The 23,867-nt window shown below is 36.8% G+C and overlaps 1 protein-coding gene and 1 non-coding gene across 2 annotated transcripts in view; both read left to right on the top strand.

Annotated features, from left to right (window-relative positions):
• The window catches only part of MUC19 (mucin 19, oligomeric), a 111,767-nt gene that overhangs the window by 87,378 nt on the left and 522 nt on the right, over positions 1–23,867 (top strand). Inside the window, exons 64-92 of the mRNA XM_081796295.1 lie at positions 1,483–1,527; positions 1,962–2,153; positions 2,712–2,765; positions 3,811–3,864; positions 5,342–5,395; positions 5,806–5,841; positions 6,086–6,139; positions 6,903–6,950; positions 7,199–7,249; positions 7,828–7,881; positions 7,971–8,068; positions 8,189–8,327; positions 9,006–9,059; positions 11,088–11,141; positions 11,414–11,467; positions 11,589–11,642; positions 12,276–12,329; positions 12,939–12,992; positions 14,004–14,057; positions 14,180–14,233; positions 14,474–14,527; positions 14,701–14,748; positions 16,955–16,984; positions 19,107–19,138; positions 19,225–19,387; positions 19,733–19,770; positions 21,584–21,694; positions 22,560–22,599; positions 23,245–23,353. Coding sequence (XP_081652421.1) covers positions 1,483–1,527; positions 1,962–2,153; positions 2,712–2,765; positions 3,811–3,864; positions 5,342–5,395; positions 5,806–5,841; positions 6,086–6,139; positions 6,903–6,950; positions 7,199–7,249; positions 7,828–7,881; positions 7,971–8,068; positions 8,189–8,327; positions 9,006–9,059; positions 11,088–11,141; positions 11,414–11,467; positions 11,589–11,642; positions 12,276–12,329; positions 12,939–12,992; positions 14,004–14,057; positions 14,180–14,233; positions 14,474–14,527; positions 14,701–14,748; positions 16,955–16,984; positions 19,107–19,138; positions 19,225–19,387; positions 19,733–19,770; positions 21,584–21,694; positions 22,560–22,599; positions 23,245–23,353 — 1,936 coding nt within the window. The remainder of the gene's footprint in view (positions 1–1,482; positions 1,528–1,961; positions 2,154–2,711; positions 2,766–3,810; positions 3,865–5,341; positions 5,396–5,805; positions 5,842–6,085; positions 6,140–6,902; positions 6,951–7,198; positions 7,250–7,827; positions 7,882–7,970; positions 8,069–8,188; positions 8,328–9,005; positions 9,060–11,087; positions 11,142–11,413; positions 11,468–11,588; positions 11,643–12,275; positions 12,330–12,938; positions 12,993–14,003; positions 14,058–14,179; positions 14,234–14,473; positions 14,528–14,700; positions 14,749–16,954; positions 16,985–19,106; positions 19,139–19,224; positions 19,388–19,732; positions 19,771–21,583; positions 21,695–22,559; positions 22,600–23,244; positions 23,354–23,867) is intronic.
• On the top strand, positions 10,137–10,243 carry LOC132660420 (U6 spliceosomal RNA). The gene has a single exon (XR_009601771.3). It is a non-coding gene; the product is annotated as a U6 spliceosomal RNA (small nuclear RNA).

Below are 23,867 nucleotides of genomic sequence, written 5' to 3' on the forward strand. Positions count from 1 at the left end.
TTAAAAAAAATTAAAAAAAGAATAAGAAAATATATATCAAAACTCTTTGGATGTTCCATATTTAGCAGACTGGTGAAAAATTTAGCAGTTGTTCAATATTTGACATCAATAAATTCTGTTCAGACACTTTAGTTTTTCCTCTTTGTGCTCTAAGGAGCCTTCATCAGGGCATTATGGGGTCCATTACCTGACAGTTATACACAGGATGTATACCTAGGAGGTATTATACCTGAATGTCCTGTGCACACTCCAAGTCTTTACTTTTTTTTTATGTTTATTTATTTATTTGTGTGTGTGTGTGTGAGACAGAGAGAGAGAGAGAGAGAGAAAGAGGGAAAGAGGTCATGTGTGAGAGGAGCAGAGAGAGGGAGACACAGAATCCAAAGCAGGCTCCAGGCTCTGAGCTGTCTGCACAGAGCCCGAGGTGGGGCTTGAACTCCCAACCATATCATGACCGGAGCCAAATCTGATGCTTAACCGACTGAACCACCCATGTGTCCCTAGCCTTTACATTTTCTTTTTCCTTTTTCTTCTGTTAGAAGCCACAACTTTCACAGGAGGGAGCGAGATCACCCAAGGAGTACTGCCAGGCAGTGAGCTTTTCAGTGGAGGCCTAAGTCTCTCATTATTTCTCTGTTTGGGTTAAGCATGAAAATGGGAGGGAGTGTGAAAAAGGGTCCTACATTTTCCCTGTGGCCCTATTTGTTGGTTTGCAAAACTAGGGAGCTTCCCAGGTAAAGTCTGAGCCTGGCCCTGTACACAAACAGCAAAGAGAACGGAAAAAAGAAGCAGGCCACTCTGGATTGGTAGGTGGCAGGTGTAATAAGGGAACTTACCTCCGAGCCTTGTCCTGGGTGGCCGCAAGATGAGTAGATCTCTGCACCCACCACCAGAATCTTAAAAGCTTATGTGGAGATCTTAAGTGGGTTCAGTCACTCTATACCATCCAGATGGTCTCAATGACACATTTCCCTCTCAAGGCTGCTTCCTTGAAAACGGCTCCAGCTGTGGAAATGTAGGCAGAACATACATCCCATACTCTCATTTCCAGAGTCCAGCTCATAGGTCAATTGACATTCATGTCCTTTCAATGACCTCCTCTAACAATATTGTAGTATACCAATGAGAGTATATTCAAGTTATTCAGCTTGGGAATTACAAGCCTAGGCTGTCCTCTATGTTCTGACTCACAGAGGTGTATTTTTTTGTTGTTGTTGTTGATTTGTTTTTTCTGAAGAAAGGTATGAGTGCATATTGAATATATCCTAACCCCCAATCCTCCTAATCCTCCTTACCCAGTTTACCTTCTCCCCAGGGCTTGCCACTTCCTATCATCTCTCTCGTATACATGATGCTTATTATTTATTTTCTATCCTTTTTCACTAGAAAGCTTCATAAAGACAACTGATTATCAAAATGCTCCAAGTTACATCAAAGGTTACTACTTATAAAAATTAAAACCATGCTTAATCCCATCCTTAGGCACCTCTGGCACAACAGGTGGATACGTTCCTGGAAGTGAGGCAGGTAAGTGTGATTTAAAGACCTGCTTCTTTTTAAGACATAGTGAAAGGGAAATCCATAGCAACACATCCATCCCAGTTTGACCTGAGAAATACAATGCTGTGAAGTTGTTCATTTTCAATTTTATTCATAGTCTTCAGGAAGGAGCTTCAGTGCTTTAGGGCCACATTAATGATTCTAAGATGAACTGGGAGTGTGAAATGCTCTACTACTCTGTTTACCTTTTTGTAATTTAGGTATCACTGGAGAATTGTCTGGAACAACCATTACATCTGGAAGTTCTAACACAGATAGGTTAACAAGGAAGAAATTTCGCTTATTTAATCTCAGATGTCATGATCTCGCTTTCAGGGCTGTTATAATAAAGAAATAGCACAATATATTTTCCCAATATTTCAAATTCCCAGATTTCATCATTCTCCTATTTCTTTCTTCAGAGGCCACAACTTCCACAGAAATGACTGGAACTGGAGCCCAAACAGGTGAGCATGAAGAGCCCATGATTTGGGGGTCAACAGATTTAGGACTGTCTCAGCTTTCCTTTGGAGACTTTGCATTTAATTTAAGGGTATTGCAAGTGAGTCAAAATAGGTTTAATAGTAGGGATAAAAATCTTTTTGAAAATCTATAAATTCCAGCACTGAGTTTCATTGCTCTAAGTCTGAAGATATGATGGGATTTCTCCATTGGTATTGCAAATAGCACCAGAAAGTTTTCCCTTTTTTATGAATTCCTTCTAGTAATTTAAATTGGCTGAAATAAACACAGAATGATTTCTGACCTATGGAAGTCTTTATCTAAACCTCAAAATTCCAGTGTGTTAATGGTTTACCCTAATCATCCCTAAGTTTATATAAGGCAGAATATCTCTCCCCACCCCCATCTCTTTTCTCCTCCTCAGGAGTCCAGACTACCATACCAGGTAGCCAGATCTCTGACATTCAAACATGTAAGCATGAGAAAATGTGAATATCTCCCTGATATTTACCAATATTCAGAATGAGAATTATAATGTGAACATCTTTTTTTTTTTCCTTTTGGAAAGAAATGTTCTTGTGAAAAGATATATGAGGAACCCTAGAATAAGCCTTCTATGAATTAAAAGAAGCTTGTAACATTTTTCTTCTTAGCTTTTCTTTTAATGTAAAGGAAATAACATATCAATCCCTTCCCTTTTGCGATTCTAGGTACCAGTGGAGTAGTCTCTGGCACAACTATTAAATCTGGAAGATCCAGTGTTGGTAAGTGAATGTATTCAGAGGCAATCATTCCTTGTCTAACATCAAGCAGAAACATGTCACCCCAAACATACTTTCTACTTTCCTAATTTTTTGTTTCCAGAGGCCAAAGCTTCCTTAGAAAGCATCAGAGACCCTGTGATGAAATCAATGAGAATTAGGAGTGCCAGATGTTAGCATTGCCGTTGATTATGATCATGAGTTTGCCTCTGGATCAGAAAGATTGTTATACAGGAAGGGCAGGTCCTCCATCGCACACCCAGCCAATGGTGCTATTGATTCAGACTCCTCTGCTGGTTTCTGGACAACCCTTTACCAGTGCCTGGCCATGTGGTGTGGATTTCTGAATAGGGTGGTGGTAGTAGTAGTTTCCTGGAAGATTAACCCACTGGACATGATTGATGTTATTGCAGAATCGGCAGGAGTCAACACTGTCCCAAAAGCTTCTATCTCAGGCAAGTAGATGACTAAAATGAAAGTAGAAATTTTTTGCCTCCCATTTGACTTTTTATCTTGAACTTTAAAGTCTAAGTTGCTTAATGACTGGTTGCCTCAGAGGTTGATTAAAGTGATAACATACTCAAAATATTTTTCCTACTTTCAACCATTAAGAACTACCTCTGGAGTATCAATCAAGTCGCTAAAAGTAAAACAGGTAAACATGGTGAAAAACTCTTCTGTTCCCAGTTGAAAATAGTGTAATATTTGCTAAGTAAGCCTACTAGAAGATAGACTTCTTAAGGGAAAAAAAGTCTTCATTTATTTTATTTATTGGTGAATTTCTAGTATTCAACAGGCTCAATAAATATTTTTGAATGAATGAAATAATTGATACATGGGAGAAATTACACGATTCAGTCCAGGAGCAGAAAGGCATGCTCATAGAGCTTCCATATGGGCAAAATAGTCTCTATGAATGGTCCTTCCTGGAGTTGTCCATGTGTAATATAACTGAAGATACAGCCCTGGAAATATACACTTACTTTATACTCAGATTGCCTCAATGCAGAACATTCTCTGTGATGATCCCATGACATTCTTATTTCAGGTACCATTGGTGTGGCCTCGAGTACAACTGTTGCACCTGGAAGTTCCCATAGTGGTAGGTTAACAAGCTGGGAAGAAAGCATCTTTCCTAAAAATAAGGTGAAAAAATGTCTTTCACATGGATCTTCTCATGTAAGAGCACCGCACCATATTTTCTTTTCTTCCTAAATACCCAACCTTTATCTGTTTCTTCTTTTTTTCTTCTAGAAGCCATACTACTACTAGAGTCCGTTAGGAAACAGATGGAAATTAGTGTGTGTGGGTGTAGGTGTGTTTGTGTGGCAGGGGGGACTTTGGTTGATTATAAATTACTTTTTTGTTTCTTAGTAGGATAATTTCTTGAGGAGGGGCTTTTAAGGAACTTACATCTAAGATTAACAGTGTTTTCCTTTTTTACTTGATTTTGAATCAGTTGGGGCAGATTTTTGAAATATCTTCATTTTCATGGTCCAGCCTCCATATATACCTCCCTGAATATGAGAGTGAAAGTGATAATTGTCTAGGGAGTTTTCTTTTTCTATTTGTCATCTTAAGTATCACCATGATATTAGCTGATGGAAAGATAGTGGCAGAGCGTTTTATTTCAGGTAAACAGAAGGCCACAACAAACACAGAAAATTTATCTCTATTCATTATGTTCTTCTTTGAGCATAGAAGTAACTGAAATGTGCAGTGGTTATCCCAGTAACTATCTATCTTCATGCTTAAGTTTTAAAAATTTTCATTCTCATAGGAGCTACTACAGAAGTATCCATAAATAAAGGAACTGGAAGCACATTAGGTGGCTCCGGTGGGAAGCGGATCAGAAGAACAAGAGGCAGAATATGAATAACCCTTGTTTTTCTGCCATTAAATCTCAGAAAAGGGGACTTCTCTGTTGAGGAATTTCTATCTTCATTTGATTTGGGAATAAAACTATGCATAAGAGAACAGAAATAATTTATCACCAGTTGAAAAGGCCCACAAGATAAGCAGAATTCCCACCCCCAACTCCATGAGGGGGAAAGCCACCCTTCTTGTTGTAGGTACCCCTGGGGTATCTTCTGGCACTACACTTGCACCAGGGAGTTCAAATACAGGTGAGCCAGCCAGCTGAAGAGAGTCTTCCACAGGAAAACTTCTAGTAGTAAAGTATCTCTCATGGTACAGTGGCCCAGAAAAGTACATAATTAACTTGCCTCAGAACACTAAATCCTCAAAATAAGTCAGTCAGAGAAAGACAGAAAACATATGTTTTCACTCATATGTGGATCTTGAGAAACTTAACAGAAGACCATGGGGGAAGGGAAGGGGAAAAAAACAGTTACAAATAGAGAGGGAGGGAGGCAAACCATAAGAGACTCTTAAATACAGAGAACTGAGGGATGATGGAGGGTGGGGGAGAGGGGAAAGTGGGTGATGGGCATTGAGAAGGGCACTTGTTGGGATGAGCACTGGGTGTTTTATATAAGCTAATTTGACAATAAATTATATTTTAAAAAAACATTAAATCCTCTTCACCTCACATTTTTTCTACCTTTCCTCTGTCTTAGAAGCTACAACACTCCCTGGAGGCAGTGGAAGCACAGGAGTTGAAATTAATACAGGTGAGTTCATAAGCTTCCTAACCTTGCCACTTTTCACATACAAGCGCAGCAATAACAATTAACAGTTTCAAGCTCTAAGTATGTGCCAGGCATTATCCTACACCCTTCTTGCTATTATTTTAAACCTTACCCCAAACTAAGGTACAATCATTTTCACAGATGAGGAAACATGGCTTAGAGATATGAATCAACTTGCCCAACGTCATACAGCAAACAAACAGGCTTCAACTCAGGCAGTCTGGTTCAGAAGTCTAACCTCTTAATCATGATACTATATTACTACTACATTATATCACTAGATTTCTTTGTCACATGTCTAAACATTTCTAGAACATTAAAATTTCTATAACATCAGTACTTCACCCAAAGTAAATTTAATTGGTGATCAATCCTGTTGTTTCTTCTTCTAGGGGGATCCAGTAGCCAAGTCCCTGGCATTCAAACAGGTAAATAAAGGAAAAATACCTTTGTCTTGAGACTCTCCACCACTATCCCACATTGTGCTCTCCCACCACTATTTTGGGAATGAAACATTAGAAAGTGCACAAAACAACTCTGAAACAAGCTATTGCCAAAAATAATCTTTTTTGCATAATAAAGAAGTTGTGTAGCTTCCCCACCCTTTTCTATAATATGCTTTTCTTATAGGAGTAAAGTTCACATGATCATATCATTCTATTGTGCTTTCAGGTACTATTGGAGTGACCCCAGAAAGTACCATCTCACCCAGAATTTCCAACACAGGTAAGCCAACGAGGAAGGATGTGCTATAATTTCTTTCTTGGGACTAGCTCTGGAGGAATAGCATGTGATTCTTTTTTATGACTTTCCATTAGCCATCACTACTTTCTTTTCACTGTCAGAAGCTACAACTTCCATTACAAGGAAGTATAACCAGTGAAAGTGGAATTGGTAACTCCTTTTTAAAAATATATTTATTTATTTTGAGACAGAGAGAGAGTGTGAGTGAGAAAGCATGGGCATGAGTGGGGGAGGGTCAGAGAGAGAGAGAGAAGGGAGGGAGGAGAGAATCCCAGGCAAGCTCCATGCTCCATGTTGAGCCCAACACGGGGCTCAATCTCACTACCTTGATATCAGAACCTGAGCCAAAATCAAGAGCCAGACGCTTAACCCACTGAACCACCCGGGTGCCCCAGGATTTGGCAATTCTTGAGTTCCTGATGATTTATTCTGTCTTTGCCTTTTCTTGGGGACATTTGTTAGAGGAAGTTTATATTTATGAAAATGATTTCATTTCTTCTGGGGGCAAACCTTATATGGTAATTCTTATTACCATAAGGGGAGTTCAGAAAGGTCCCTTTTTGATATTGAAGATATTACCCCAGTATCAGTTGGAGGCAGTATGTCCATGTAGTTCTATTTAGGGAAGCAAAGATGACAGAAATAACTGGAAGTTTAGGTGTAGCAAATTTTGGATTTCAGATGTTATTTCATTGAATACAAATAAATACATTTACACAAATATTGTTTCTATTCTTGTCATCAGGAGCTACCGCTGGTGCATCTGAGACACCAAGCCCTGGAAGTAAAACAGGTAAGCTTTGGAAAAGCCTGGAGACTCCTGATATTTAATCCTAGGGAAGCTAGTCATCAAAGTTGGACCGTAAGCCAACATGTTTATTGTGGCCCTGAATTTAAAAATAGAGAATGAACTTCATCTTGACAGGATAGCTCAAAAAAGATCTGCTACTTTCCAGTCACAGACAGTCTGGTTGGCCATGCTCTTCTCAGAAAGGTAAATGCATCACCATTTGGATTCTGTCTTTCTCTTTTCTACTGCAGGCCCTACAGGTGTAATCACTGGCACAACAGCATCTGGAAGTTCCAACACAGGTAAATCAATAACCTAACAGGGAATGTGACGAGCTTCAGTAATGGAAAACTCACTCCCCTGCCTCCTGCTTCAACATCTCCTCCCAATCACACACTTTCCCTACCATTCCCTGGGAAACCACCATTTCTCATTTATATGATCCTTCTGAATTTACTTTCCTTCTCCTTTCTTCCTTTCACTTAGGGACCACAACTTCTTTTGGAGGTGGTGGAAACACCAAGGGTGGAATTAAAATAAATGAGTATGAGCAGTCAAATAATATTTTTCTCTATGTCTTAGTCAATCACAGTGACTGTAATGAACTTAGAGGGAATTCTATTCTACCTTACCTTAATCTCTCTTTGAGTACAAATTGTCAGGATCTTAACTCTTTATCCCATGTGAATTGTCTTATATTTTGTAGACTTGTAATAAAATGGTATAATAAAAACCATTATTGATATATCACTTAAGACAAGGAAGTTCCTGATCTAAACCTTTTAGTTGATTAGAGGAACCCATCAATGTCTTCTAAACTAAATCCTGATTTTAAGTAAAAAGGAATTAATACATTGATTATCTCCTTTTGTGCTTTCAGTTACCACTGGGATAGCCACAGGTACAACCATAGCACTTGGGAGTTCCAACACAAGTAAGTTGTGAAAAAGTTGAGGAAACCTGCTTCTATGAACTTTAGCCACATTTCTGCATTTCATATTGCTTTCTCCTATTTCCTCTCAGAGGCTACAACTTCTACAGAATTTGAAGCTACCACTGTATTTGGAATGGCCACTAGTGAGTGGTTTGCTTTCAACCTTTTGTGTTCTCAACAGTTTTATGTTTAAGTTTGTGTTAGATGATGAATGAGTGAGCAGACCAGCTAAGATAGGGTTTTGTATTCCATTTGAAGAGACCATATGTTAGGTCAATCAGACGTGGGACTTTGTTCTTCAGATTGATTTTCTCTATACACCAGCCTTTTATATTTTATGAAGCTAAGAATGATATATTACTCTCAATTCTTTATCCATCTTGCCTTAGCAGATACTGCTTCAGAGTCAGCTGAAGTTTCCAGGGGTCCAGAAAATTCTAGTCCTGGTTAGTAGGATTTAATTCATCAGTCTTAGACTTACCTTGCACATAAAACCCTTTCTTCTCAGGTTTTCCTCATAACTAAGGTCTCAACAAATTAAAAAAAATTTACATGCTCCTTCACACACGTGAATCCCCACTGAAGCATCAGGAAGCCAAGTCACAGGAGGGAAAACAAATGAGCAGAGGAAAAACGCTATTACAAAAAGCATTAAACCACAGAGAACAGAGGGCTCCAGAATGAAACTTTACCATATATTGGTTTGGAGAAATGAAAGAGTCTGTGGGAGAGCATGGTGTTTGCTTGTCTGTGCATAATGAAGCCCCTTTATTGCTTATTAGAAACATGTGAATTTATCTTGTCCATGATATTTTAAGGGCATAAAAAGTATTACTATGGTCTCTCTCTCTCTCTCTCTCTCTCAATTTCACAGTATCTTTCTCATTCTTTTAAATCTCATTTTCATGTCCATTTCAAATTCTTCCAGGATTGTCTTTCACCACACTTATTTCTGGAAATGCCAACATGAGGTAGTCAAAGTTACAAAGAGACTAATACTCTTTATTAGTATCTCAGTCAAAAGCCATCTTCTTTGAGAGTATGTCTTCTACTTTCATAACATACAACTTTTTTCCAGATTTCAAAATTGTTTAAAATCACCTTAAATTTTTGTTTATTCACAGGGTCTACAACTCTGGGACTAAGCCGTGGCAACACTGGGCATGTAATTCAAACAGGTCAGTCATGGCATTGCGGAATTGTTGAGATTTCACTGATTACTCATAGGATATTGGTAGTGACAGGAGATGATAAAACTTTGAAGACTTATGAGATAATTGGGGTTGTGATCTTAATGTACTAGAATCTCCTGGACTACAGACTTCATCATATGCACATTTATTAGGACGTAGTTTCTTAGTGGTACATTTCTTAATGAAAACAGGAGTCTTTTTGGTAAAATATTTTCCTACTTGTCTTTATAGGTACTATGGTCATAGGTGAAATCACAGGTTACTCAAAAGTTTCCAACCCAAGTAAATTAAGATGACTAAAATAAATTTAGGGCATTTTTTAAAATCTCACATTAATATTTTTTGTCTACTCAATGAAAATGATCAAGGAAAGAAACATTTATTAAAAAGCATGGGAGTATAAAATAAGAAATTATAATAATCTAAACTTGTAGAATACAACTCAGATACTGGGAAACCATCGCAAGAGCAGATGTTGGGAGGTTTGTCAAAATTTCTGGTTGTCAAAGTTGTGACAGGAATGTCCTGAAAAGGGGGAAAAAAAGGAGATCACCCATCAGTTTTGTATTCCATAATATTATAGGATTCAGTTATGAAAAAAATTAAATTGTGATTCCATTGACAATAAGGAGAAATTGAAAGGTTTTTGGATAGATTGACTGTCATGCATAGATTTACTTTTTTGGAAGATTAACTAGGCATAAGTTAGGCATGATTTAAAGGGGAGTAAGAAAGCAAGTGTTGGAGGTATGTCATCCAGTTTGAGACTGTTGGAGGTAAGACATGATTACAGAGAGATTACAGAGGCAATCATGTCGGAAAATGGAGGTCACAAAGAATGTGCAATATGTTGGCAAGTTGGCATTTATTATGATGTGATGGAGAGGTGAAGGAGAGAAGGATGTTTTGGGTGAATCTAGCTCATAGTTTGGATGCTTAGGTAGACGGATGGAAGTGCCATCCCCAAATTTGGGAATATACTGGAGGAGGAAAAAAAATTGATAACTGATAGAAGATATAGTGAGGACAAATTTGGGCAGTTTGAATTTAAAATGCTCTGAGGTGTTCGCGTCAGCAGCACATACACTAAAATTGGAACGATACAGAGAAGATTAGCATGGCCCTTGCGCAAGAATGACACGCGAATTCAAGAAGCATTCCATATTTAAATAAACAAACAAACAAGTAAATAAAATTAAACAAAATAAAATAAAATGCTCTGAGGTATTCAGTAGTATGCTCAGGAGAACTGTTAAGTGCAACTAGAGTACAGAAGAGAGGCCTACATTGAAGATGCACATTTGTCAGCCGATTGCTTACAAATGATATTTAAGTGGTGGATGCTGGTGAGTTTATTTAGGGTAAACACACATAGTCAGAAGACCAAGAAGTTAAAACATGATACCTTGGCTTCAAAGGGTGGGCAAAGATGCGGGAAGGGGAGTGAGAGATAACAAGCTTCCGGCTATGGAGTGAATATGTCATGAGGATAAAAGGGACGGCATATGGAATATAGTTAATGGTATCGTGACAGTGTTGTATGGTGATGGATCGTAGCAACACTAGTGGTGAGCACAGCATGATGTTGAATCCCTGTTGTACACATGAGACTAATGAAACTGAGTCAACTATACTCAAATTTAAAAAGTTAAAACAAAAACACATAGTCGAAGTAAATTTAAAAGGTGTTACAAAAAAAGGGCTTTGTAAAGGCAGAGGAGCCTGGAAAAGGGGATAGTTTGGGCTCAGCCAGTATGGATTAAGTCAAGTCTATAAGACAGAGTGCTGGAGTCCTGGGATGTGACTCAGGAGACTGTTCTGCTTCTAATCTGGGGATTCAGAATCCCAGATCAAACAGGAGCAAACAGAATTTTCAGACAACATGTGTAATTTTTAGTAAGATTCATTTTTCAGAGGGCCTGACCTAATAGATATAAAACTTTGAAATAGGAAGGGAGAACTGTATTGAAATAATTAAAATGTCAAGATTCTTAATTCTTTTCATTTTTTAAGCTTCAGGAGTCACCAACCTAATTCCAGGGAGCCAGTCTACTAGAAGAAAAATAGGTAAGCATGGGGAAGTGAAAAGGCGAAATGGGGAAGGCACCTATCTCCATGATACTAATTCCAGAAAACAGGGATCATAGAAGAATGGAGTTTACCATAGGGGATAAAACAGAGCAAGAAAAAATGTTTATTTTACTTTTGGGGGCAAGGAATCCTGGAGAAGGAATATGTTGTTTCACAGAAACACATGAATTTTTCCTAAATGATCATCCCCATCCAATAAGAAAGATAGTGCTCACATTACTGTCTCTTTCTTCTCTCTCACATCCCAGCTACCACTGGGACAGGCTCTGTAAATATATCATCACCTGGAAGTTTCCAAGCAGGTAAATCAGGAAATAAAAGGAATTCCCCTTTAAGGGCCTATGGACAAAATTGCACACTGCCATATATTCTCGTATTTTCAAATTCTTAATCTTCTCAATTTTTTCTTCTTTGCTCTTACAGAAACCACAACTTTTAAAGAAGGTGTTGGAACTATGGAAGCAAGAATTTCATCAGGTGAATTTTACTGGATTTTGGATTCTCCATGGTTTTTTTTCATTTGAGCTCACTATACACAGATTGTGAATGAAAATGAACATCACTGGAAGTGGTTCCTTTTCCTTTAATAATAGCTCATAGGGTCAAATTAGGTTAGTTCCCTGAGTTTTCCTAGGAAACATAACCATAGATGTAATTCTCTAGACACACCTTTTTTAAAGAAACTTTACCCCCTTTGTTTTGCCAGGCAATACTCCAGAATTAGTGAAAGTCACCACCAGCCAAGATATGTATAGATGCAGTTGTTTTTCTGGGGTTTTCTTCCACTGGAGAGTCAAAGAGTTAAGTCACTGGAAGTAAATCATGTGAATATAAGACAGACATTCTCTCCTTTACTGATAAGATTCTAGATGATTCTGGATATAGAGAAATAAGATTTTTGACACGATTGTAGCTTTTCCTCATATTTTCTTTGAACATTTCAATCATGAGAAAGTACATTGGAAAACATGTCAGGTTTAACACATGATACAAGAAAAATTGTTTTAAATTGTTTTCTGTTGCTTCAGAGAAATAGGAGCACTTGCCAATATTATACTTTTCTTAGGGTGAGAAAGGGTTTTTGAGGCTCATCCTTCCTTCTTATTGCAGGTACCACTGGGGTAGCCTCTGGCACAACAGTTATTCCTGGAAGCTCCAATACAGGTTAGTAAATATTTAGTAAGTGGCAGAGTATCTAAGTTAAAAAAAAATATCCTTTCTCTAGAATTAACTGTTGCAACATCAACAGAGCAGTCCTGACCTCATTCTTGTTTGCCTCTCTTAGGGGCTACCACTTGAGTTGGAATGTAAATAAGTAAGAGTCAGTGATTCAAATCTATTGAATTCTCATTAAAGACTCCTAAAGCTTCACTTCGGTGTAGGGGAATGTTGAGAGTAAAAATAAAGGGCCAGGAAATGGGGCAGAATCTCATTAGGAATGTACTTTTTTCAGCCATTGTTATCTTCTTGCTCTGAGTTTCTGGACTCAGACCAGAGCACCCAGGTAAGTTTGTATAGGTAGGTACACAGGACACAATGCTAAAAGGAGGAATAGATGCTGAAATCCAGCCAACATTCCTCTACAAAGGCATAAATCTATGAAGCCACATCTGCCCAAAAAGGGTGTGTTTTGTAATTCACAAGGGGAATCTATGGGCTGGATGCAGTATTGACCCAGACTTTCACCCGGCTTACTTTCTCTTCTCACTTAATTTTTGGGGATGGCCATAGGAGGTGTGTCTGATATGAAATGTTTTTCATTTTCCTTCGTAGGTACTAGTGTGGCATCAAGTAGAATTACTGGTGTCCCAGAAAGTCCCACCCAAGGTAATGGAAATGACTTCAAATGAAGTTTATATCCTTGACATTCTTCTCTTTCACACCTAAGTGTTTCAGATAACCAATATTTATCTCTATGAATGAATGCCAGACTTGAACTCGGAAAGAAAAATTGCACCAGATGGAATTTAAATGGCAATGAAGACTTTATTTAAGATTATTGTAATTATTGTAAAGCTCATTGCAATAGCAGTGAAGTTTTACCTCCTCTTTTCTGAAATAAAATCCAGGGGATATTTTAAGGGCTGGGGTGAGCTAGTGGGAAAAGTACTGGAGGGGAGGCTGGTCTATACGATTAAGCCACCTAAGTTTGCTAATTGGTGCTTATAGAATAAAGTTAGGCTCCAACTTCCCACAGAGACAAAGAGATAGGGTTACTGTTATTCTCAGTGATTATATTTCAAAGAGGTGGCTCCAAGGTCTTTGGGGAAGACATTCTTGGGTTGTAAAACTGTCCAGAGACTAGGGAAAGATTTGTATCTCAAGAGGACAGAGAAAGAATTTATAGCCACAAGTTTTCTAAAGTAAATGCTCTAAGAAAAGAGAGTCCAGGGCCCTTTAATCAGGAAGATACGTCTATAAATTTAGTCAAGCTGAGGGAAATGTTTAGGCCATCTTGATCAACACAGATGTTTTCTCATTTTTTTTTTTTTTTACTCTCATAACTTCACTGTCCCAAAAACTAATAGAAGAGAACCAGGAAACAAAGTTATAGGAAGTAAAAGAATTAGATGTGAAAAAAATTTGTATCATTTAGAGAAGGAGACCTATAAGTGTGAAATTTACCTGGGTCATGGGAAAATATTCAATTCATTTCTGTGATCAAGGAGTTTCTAAGATAGGGGCCTCTTATGTTTCAATTGCAGGAGGATGTCCTAGCATTAGTAGATGCATTGGTACATGCTAGGTGCTCAAAACTCTTGTCTCATGTAGACATGTCTTAGGACATTTTCTTCTGAGACAAGAAAAAGTGCATTGCTCTTCCTGTCTTTATTTTAGGTACCTCCAGGGAAGTATTTGAAACAACCACTGCTCCTGGAAATTCTACCACAGGTAAGTAAAATAATAATAAATGAACTTTTCTTGGTGACATCTCAGAAGACAGACCAGCTTATCTGAAGACAAAGTCTAGCTTCTCCAGTCCCCTATACTTAATGCTTTTGTAACTCCCTTAGCAGCCACTGCTTCCATTGGAGTCAAGGAAACCTCTGGAACTAGAATGCAAACAGGTACTAATAGCAGGTACAAATAGCAAACAGGTACAAATAGCAAAAATTTGTACCTAATAGCAAACAGGTACAAATAGGAAAAATTTGTACTGCTGGCAGTACAAATTCCTCAATGATCAGTATTGTTTAGGCTTTCACCAAAATTCCTCATCTGAAGACTTAATTATGGAGCTTGAAATCTCTGGGAATGGGATTATGAAATGTGCTATTCTTGACATTTTTTTGTATTTCCTTTTGCAGGCTCCACCTCCATGTCAACTAAAATCACAACAAGACCCAAAGTATCCTACCCAGGTAAAATGAAATGACCCAACTGTGCTGGAATGACTTGTTTATTTCACACAAAGCTTCCTTTGAGCATGACTTTGTACTGTCATTTGTGCATATACACAGAGAGAGAGACTTGATATGCATACGTGTTATCCTAATAAATAAAATGACAATACCATTAGTTTATTTCTCTTTAGAAACCACCCTAGTCACAACAAGAGACCAAGAAACTGAAAACAAGACAGGTCAGTATGGGGCAAATCCCAATTTCTTTACTTATCTAATATTTCTTTATATATGCTAGACTTGTAGCAGAAGCTAATAGCAAAAATATCAATAAAATAAAGTCATTGCTGTTTTATTACTTTTGTGTATTTGTAGGTAGATTATGATGGGCACAGATACTATCATTACAGTATATTTAAAGCTAGCTCCCAAACATGTATAATCATTATGGTCCCAGTTGTATAGTGAGAATAGAATATTAATTTCTGCTTATTAGTTGGTAATGTTGAGTGAAGGCATCAGAAAGGAGATGACTGAGTTTAATATTGGCTGGGGTGAAGAGGGAATTCCTGCCAACCAGCCATGAGAAGACAGAGACATGTGATATCATGAATGAGTTCAGGAATCAGCCAGGTATCGGTCATGAATGTATGAGGTTCAGGGGATAAATGAGATTGGAAAGTAGAAGCAAGTTCAAGAAAAACCTTATTTCTAAATTTAAATGAGACTTTATCCATATACTAAATGGGATCCCCTTAAGGATTTTGTCAAGAGAATGAGATGATCAGAAAGATGTTTTAGAGAATTGACTCTGACAGCAATGTGGAGATTAGGAGATTTTTCTTTATGGCTCCTCTTACAAATGTCTTCAATGAACCCTTGGAATTCTGATCAGGGAAGATTTTCTGCTGTATTTATCTCTAATAGGACATTTCTTTCTCTGGTTGCTGTTTTCTGCTAATCTGTTAAGCATTTATAACTGGGGATTAGTTTAGCCTCCCTCAGTTAAAAGAGACATTTGATCCCCAAGCTCCCACATCTTTAACTAATTTCCTTTCTGTTTCTTCTGCCCCTATTGGTTGTTGTGGCCCCTTTACCTCAACATGTAACAATTTTAAGTTCTTTCAAATATTCTAGGCTGGCCTCTTGCTTGGTGGGTAGAATTAAAATATTAATTTGATTTTTTAGAAGTTTGGAAATACAATTTGAACTTTTTGAGTGAATTGTTGGGTTGACCAAAATATGTGATATGTGAAGACTTAAAAAGAAACATATGGCCAGCTTACGCCATCTGGTGCAGGTGGAGATGGAATAAGAATGAAATATTTCAGGAAGTTAAAAAGAGGATAAAAGTTCTTAAAGGATTAAAACTAGATTACTAATAACACCTTTTCCTATACCTGAATTATCCTTTTCCTTTCTGAATGCACATTTACTGTCCTTTTAATAGGAGGTGTTTGCCAAAGACAATCAAGGAGTAGTTTACCTTGATATTTTCTCATTTCTCCTTTAGGCTCCCATATTCCCTCCCATTCAAATTTGAAGTCCAAAGGGATTTTTCTCTAAGGTGGAATTTGAAATGCCATGAGGAGCAGAAAAGGAAAGTGTCATAGACTCTGGGTCTTGAGTTCTTTCTTGTCTAGCAAGAAAATGGGACACAGGATTAAAATGTGGGAGATGACTAATGTCCGGGAGACAAGAGCCCCAATTAAGGGTCCTTGATCTATTTTCATTAGGATCGGAAGGCTTACAAACATGGTGATGGACATACACAAAGGGATAATGAAACTGTCAACATTAACTCATGGACATGAGGGAAAGGGGGTTTTGAAAATATGCGGGGTTAGGGGTTTTGGTTAATACAAAACAAAATCCTGGTGCCAGGAGGTCAGGCAGAAGGTTGTTTACAGCAGAGGTGAGGTACCACCTCTGTTTAACTAAACTGGTCTAGGGGACAAGAAAGACAGAGCATTCAACCTCAGGGTCAACCTTTCTTTTGTTAATTAGTTCCGCTCTGGGCAACTTCCCCTTTGCCCTATTTACCTGTTTACCTAATTTCTTCCTTCCTTCCTGTGAAAGCAGCTTTCTGCTATAGTACTAAATTGGGGGTGTTTCCGCCCTGAATACCTAATCTTATTTACCTCATATACCTTTGTTCTATATTGGGGCCTCTGCCCTGCCCTCTCTATACCCATTTACCTAATCTTGTTTACCCAAACTTGGGTGTGAGCTAGCATCCTATGGCTTTGTAATTCTTTACGCCTTGTTAACCCATCAGTGCAGGCTCAGGGAATTCCTAAGCTTATTCCCCACAGGAAGGTAGACAGAAATAAGTCTGTAAGACTAGCAATGTAGCCAATTATTTTCAGTTATTAGATAACTATTTTACACCGAAACAATTTCAATAACTTTAGAAGCTAACATGAGATGCCTGTTTTCACACAGGATGTCCAGCATCACTTCCACCACCTCCAGGTAAGAATACTTCCACTCAAGGGGCACCTGAATGGCTTAGTCAGTAAAGCCTTTGACTTCAGCTTGGGCAATGATCTCATGGTTCGTGAGTTCAAGCCCTGCATTGGGCTCTGCACTGACAGTGTGGAACCTGTTTGGGATTCTCTCTCCCTCTCTCTGCCCCTCTCCTGCATGCATTCGCTCTCTCTCAAAATAAATAAACAAACTTAAAAAAACAAGAATACTTCTACTTGAAAATCAACCATTCTACATTAATGGTTCTTCTTGTAAATCAAATATCAGAGGTCATGCCTCTGAAAGTTGCTAGCTGTGGAAATGTTTCAGAATAGGAAAACTGGAAATGGAGGAATTTAGCTTTTATTCACCAAATACATAGCAAATGGTAGTCTGTTTTCTCATCCACAGACTAATGCAGCCAAACCAAACAAATACCTCTTGTTACTTACTCAAAATAGTTTACTTACTAAATAAAGTGTTTTATTTAATTATATGATAGCTTCATCAAAAAATTGTCATCAAAAAATTGTTTAAAAAATAGTATTTTTTTAAACCAGATAATTCCAGATTTTTTGAGGAGTAAGGGAAATTAAAGTTAACCAAATTTCGATAATTTTAGAGGATTTTGAGTCCCCACTGTTCTCCAGCCAATGTGATGTGCTTTTTAGAAAGTGACAGAAGTTAACCCCCCCCCGCCGCAAAAAAAAAATCATTCTCTAATCTTAGGACATAGTGGGAGAAGGGATATTTTTTAAAGAAAAACAGTTTTCATATAAGGCTGAAAATAAATTTCACAATAAAAAAGACTTGAAATATGTATTATATAGAGAGCACATATCTGTCATGTATATATTACATATATCGTATGTACATATTACATATATTGTACACTTTGGAGGAATCTTTAGGTATTTCACTACAGAATTGGAATTTGAGAGAAACATGTAGGCTAGTCCAGGGCATGTAAATGAGAGAATGAGACTAAGTTGAGAAGATAGATTGGAGCCACATTGTGGCAGACCTCAGAAGCTAGAATGCTGAAATTAGGTATTTATTTTATAAGTCTATTAGGGGCCATCCAAAGTTTTTAACGAAGGCAAAGATGAGGTGAAAACTAGACATTAGAAAAACTGTTCTACCTGTGGTATAGAGAATTGATTGGATCAGGAAGGAATCTGAGTCAGAGTTACCCCTGGAAAAGCCCACATATGCTAGATTAAAGATAACAACATCCTGGAGTAGTACTGTAGCAAGTACAACCAGGAAAGGAAGGGAATGAAGTAAAGATGAAGATACAGAATTTTGCAGTCGATTGGGTGCCAAGTGATGAAATGGAAGGAATCAAAATGACTCCTAAGTTTTAAGCTCAAATAATTGAAAGAATACTTTGGTTCTCAATAGGAAGAAGTCAGTTTAGATGAGAAACTGGTTTTAGGGGCAAGATGATATAATCTGTTTTGTGCTTATTGAGTTTGAGGGTCTCAATAATGCCATTCATTAGGTCTGCAATGCTATTTATTAGGCCAAGGGAAACCTGGGCCCATAGTCTAGAAGAGATGTCCGTACTGGAGCTACAAGTTTGAGAGTCATCCACTTGACATTATAGTGGATACTGGAGATAGAAGAAAAGTACCAGGAAAGGACAGAGACAATGAGAAGGAAGAGAAAAAGTTGCTAATAAAGAAAGGAATTTCAGAGTGTTGAATTTGAAGGGAGGAGAACATTTTCAAGAAGGTGAGAGTTAAAAATGTCAGCAATTGTAGGGAACTTGAAAAACTGATAAAGGGCCTTAGGGACTGGTAATTACAAAGTCTTGGTGACTTGCAGGGTTATGGAAGCAGAAGTCAGACTGTAAAACAGTAAGTAAAACAACAGTCATAAGATTTATTGACCACTGCCAGCAGAAATTAATAATTAACCTGTGCTGGGATTGTAAAGTAGGAAATATCTATACTCATTAGAGACAGTTTGCTCAAAGTAGGTGGATGTGATTTACCTACCTGAAGGCACCATACAATTCTCCATAATTCTGTTTTTCTGTATTGGCCACCTGGTGGTTATCTATGTATAACAGATGGTTCTATTTTGCCAAATTTAATTACCTTTTATCATCTCATGTTAACAGTTTGTCATGGTCCGCTGGGAGAAGAGAAATCTGTAAGTACACACTTTGTCTCTGCTTTAATCCAATTGCTGTCATTCCTGTATCTGAATAGAAGTCTGAACTTGGTTTGTGTCTGTAGCCTGGAGATATATGGACTGCCAATTGCCACAAATGCACCTGTACTGATGCAAAGGCTGTAGACTGTAAACCCAAGGAGTGCCCTTCTGCACCCACATGCAAAACCGGAGAGAGGCTTGTAAAGTTCAAAGCTAATGATTCCTGCTGTGAAATTGGATACTGTGGTGTGTATTCACAACACATTATTTGAATTGAATAGTTGTTTACTTATTCACATATTCAAGAGATATTCATTGAGCTTCTAATACGTGTTAAACTCCATGCTAGAGGAGTGTGATAAATAAAACAGAATCATACTTGATCTCTTAAAACTCACTATCTTTGGAGTGGGGGAAACCTAGAATTAATAATTATGAATATAATGAGTTTATTAAAGGAAGATGATGGTGTTGTGGGAAGAAACATTTTAATTGGTTGATAAATATGATTCCATATGCGATTTCTGGTTTATAAATAAAAACAGAATTATAATGTTTATTTTAGGGTAAAATAATATATTTATTTTTCAGAACCAAGAACGTGCTTATTTAACAATACTGAGTATAAGGTAAGGCTGTTTTTACTTTAAAATATTTTTATTTATATAATTATGAATAAATGTAGGCTTTTTCAGTTTATAATTTCAAAAAATCATTGGTAATGGTGGAGCAGAATCTGTTCATTTTTTCCCCCCATATTCACTTCAAAAGGAGCATCAAATATAACACTCAGCATGGCTCGCTTCAAAGGAGGAAAATGTACTTGATCATTAACTACCTAACTTCTGAATAAAATTTCCCAGGGGTCTGACCAGATGGAGAAGGCACACTCTGTGACATTCAAATCAATGAACAGAGTTAAACTGTAATTATAGCCAGAAATATCAGATGGCCAACCTGTCAGAGATCAAATGAAAAACCCCAAAAGACTGGAACCCCATTATGTGAATATAACAACACGTATATTCAGGGCTAGATTTTGACAAGTGATTTGGCATTTTGGAAAGTAATTTAACTTTTTAAAAAAGGTACCAGGAAACCATAAAACCCACATGGTTCTCAAAATTGATAATCCTTTTGAGCTGGTGATACTAAATATTAAGAGTCTAGCATAAAATCTATGTGGTATGTTAAGAAATATATAAAACAGAGCTGATGAGTGTTTTAACTTATTTATCATGTTCACATTTCTGTCTTGGTTTCTTAATTTTTGGTTTCGAAAGGTAATGTGATTTGAGAATCTATTCTAGTTTTTTTTTCTTAGTTTATTTATTTATTTTAAATGTTTATCTATTTGGTTTGAAAGAGAGACAGTGTGAGGAGGGAGGGGCAGAGAGAGAGAGAAGAGAGAGAGAATACCAAACAGGTTCTATGGCATCAGCATGGAGCCCGATATGAGGCTCGAGCTCATGAACCATGAGATCATGACCAGAGCCCAAATCAAGATTGGATGCTTAACAGACTGAGACACCCAGGCACCCCATTTTAGTTTTATTTTGAGAGAGAGAGAGAGAGTAGGGTGGCGTGGAAGAGGGGCAGAAAGAGGGAGAGACAGAATCACAAACAGGCTCCGGGCTATCAGCTCAGAGCCCAATGCAGGGCTTGAACTCACAAACCATGAGATCGTGACCTGAGTTGAGATCAAGATTCAGATGCTTAACCAACTGAGCCACCTAGGCACCCCATAGAATCTATGCAAGTTTTTAAATATGATGATGATGTTTAAAGAACAAAGGAAAAGTTTTACCTCTAACCATTTGTATGTAAAATAGTTGAAATAATAAAATTCCAGTTTATCAGAAAGTTCATTTTGCAGTTTGAAATAAATACAATTTCCCAAACTGGCATTTGAATTTCGAACATAAATTATTTTTAAAGCAATCCAGAGAACTTTACAAGTATACAAGCAGAAGTAGAGGTAGGATGTCTCGTGGGATATATCATTTGTTATCATTTATCATTTGTAGTAATCTGATAAAACTATTTTGTGCCAAGTTTTCTACTTAGATTACTTCTTTTCCCTCAAATTTAGAGCATAACAATTGGTTGATTTCCTGTTATCATAATACAACCTTTCTTGAAAATATTTTTAAAATATAATACAGTGACTGAGTAGGTGAATAGAATATGTGAATTTTCACTTGAGGATTCAGAATCTTGACTCACAGTCTGTGCTCTCAAGGAGGCATATTGATTTATTCATGGAAGTAGGCAGCTTTTAACTCACTTTTCTTAAATATTAATTAGTGACTGAAGGTACCCTTGGAAATTCACTTAACAATCTGAATTTGAATTTTTTTTTTTTTTTACAGATTTTTATTTTCAACCTCAACAAGAAATCAAGATGAATAATACCTTTCTTTCTTCCTCTCTGCCTCCCAGATTGGTGCTTCATTTGATGACCCCAGCAATCCATGCATCTCCTACTCCTGCCATAGCACTGGTTTCATCGCAGTGGTCCAAGACTGCCCAAAGCAGACCTGGTGTGCAGAAGTAAGTTATCTTCTTAAGTAATGATCAACAACATCCACTTCTTATGTTAAATATAAACACAATCTGTCTTCTTTCTCATTTGGAAAAGTCTGTCTGGCCAACAGACATAAATTTCTTATGGATTCCATTCCAGATCTGTTTCACACCTTTTATTGCCAAGTATATTTTTCATATCAAAGTTATATTTGCAGGCTCCATGAAGCTTAATCTAGTGCTATTCTAGAAGAAGTATGTTACTTTAGAAAGCATTTTGCTACTTTTAAACAAACCAAAAAAAAAAAAAAAAAAAACCCAAAACACACCAACCTTGTTTTTTTTTTAAGGCTCATGGATTTGGGTTAATCATTTCTTATAAAAATACAAAGTTTTCATAAAATCACATTTAAGTGTACTTTTCAGATCTTTCTTTATGCCACAGTCTTCATTTTTACTGTCCCCCACCATATGGTGAGGATTTTATATTAGTAAATGCTAAGTTTTAAGCTTAAGTCTTAATTAAATTAGTTAATAATAAATGCTCACCAGTTCAAACTAGTCTAGTGTCTAGTAGTAATATCAGTATTAAAGTATTTTTCAATTAATATAAGGGAGGATTATTTTTTTACTTTCTTGCATGTTATTTTAAAGAAGACTTCATTTTAGATATTTTTTTCCCTTTCTCCCTACGGTTGAAAATTTTTAGTGTAAATATTCAGACTCATTTTTATTATTATGCTCCCTCATCCATGCTTCCTGGATCTGAGATCAGCATATTTATCTGTTCCATTTTCCCCTTTGTAATTTCAGTAAATTCAGTAATGTTATATTATTTATAAAATAATACTTAATGTTTTTAAGTCTTTTTTCTATTTCTCTTCCCCTATAGGAAGACAGAGTCTATGATTCAAACAAATGTTGCTATACATGTAAGTAACATTAGGTTCCACATGTAAAGGAAATGTCAACAGTTGACAAAAATTTAGTGTTTCTTTAAAACAAAATGTCAGATCATTAATAGAAAGTCTCCTGTGTTTTTAACATAACAGGTCATCTAACCTATATGCAGAAACTAACAATTGATATGTCTCCGTTATGTATTATACTTTTTCATGTTGGTTGAAACATTCTTCCCAGTAAAAAACAATGGTGTTTACAAGGAAGAAATTTGATTCTCATGAAAAAAAATATAGTTTGCTCTCTAATATAAGCAGGTTGTGTTGTAAACTGATACATTAGATAATAAGAATGGTCAACAATGAGAAATGGATGTCAGAAACAATCCATTCAGCTCCATCTTCCCTTCCCCCCTTCTCTCCTCCCTTCCTCCTTGTTCCCTCCCTCCTCTTTCTCCTATGATAATAATGATAGCACTAATGAAAAGATAACATTTATTAAACATAATTATTGAATACTGATCAGGTACCTTGTGTTGGGTGCTGAAGTAGTTAATCCCTTCAACAACACTATGAAGTATTTTTTGTTATGATTCTCCACTAAAGGTTCAGAAAACTGAGACTTAGCAATTGCTAATGTTAAACCTCATTTCTGGTTCTGTTATCATTTTTTTTTAGGTAATACTAATTGTAGATCTTCACTTGTGAATGTGACTGTTAAGTACCGTGGTTGCCAGAAAAAACTTGAGATGGCAAGATGTGTAGGGGAATGTAAGAACACTGTCAAGTGAGTGTTTCTTTGAATGTGTACTGTGCATTAATTTCGTAACATTGTGGAGGAAATTAAGTTTTAAAAATTACATGGAACATTTTTTACGTGAGAGCTAATGATCAAAACCTGATGAAACAAATATCTAAGACATTAAGATCTTAGAAATAAAATAAACATTTTCAACAGTAATGAATGGTTTTAAAGTAGCCTTCTAAATAAATCAAACCTAATACATTCATAGCAAATGTATTTATTTTCACACAGTAATTACTGATAGTACTTAAGCAGATAGTCTTGCTTAAAAATGTGTTTTTAAACTGTCACTTGCATTTTAGACATAATATATATTGTTTTTCCTTCATGAACACTTTCATGTGTAGATTAATATATAGAAAATAATAATTTGGTATGAAGTTGTATATTTAAAAATATGTTTATATTTTTTCACCATAACATTCTAATTATAAGATTATAAATTTCCATTTTGGATTTCTTTTGTCTTACATACCAATTATCACTGATCCATATC

This window comes from Panthera onca, chromosome B4 (genome assembly GCF_046562875.1).
Source record: "Panthera onca isolate mPanOnc1 chromosome B4, mPanOnc1 haplotype 2, whole genome shotgun sequence".
Taxonomy (NCBI): Eukaryota; Metazoa; Chordata; class Mammalia; order Carnivora; family Felidae; genus Panthera; species Panthera onca.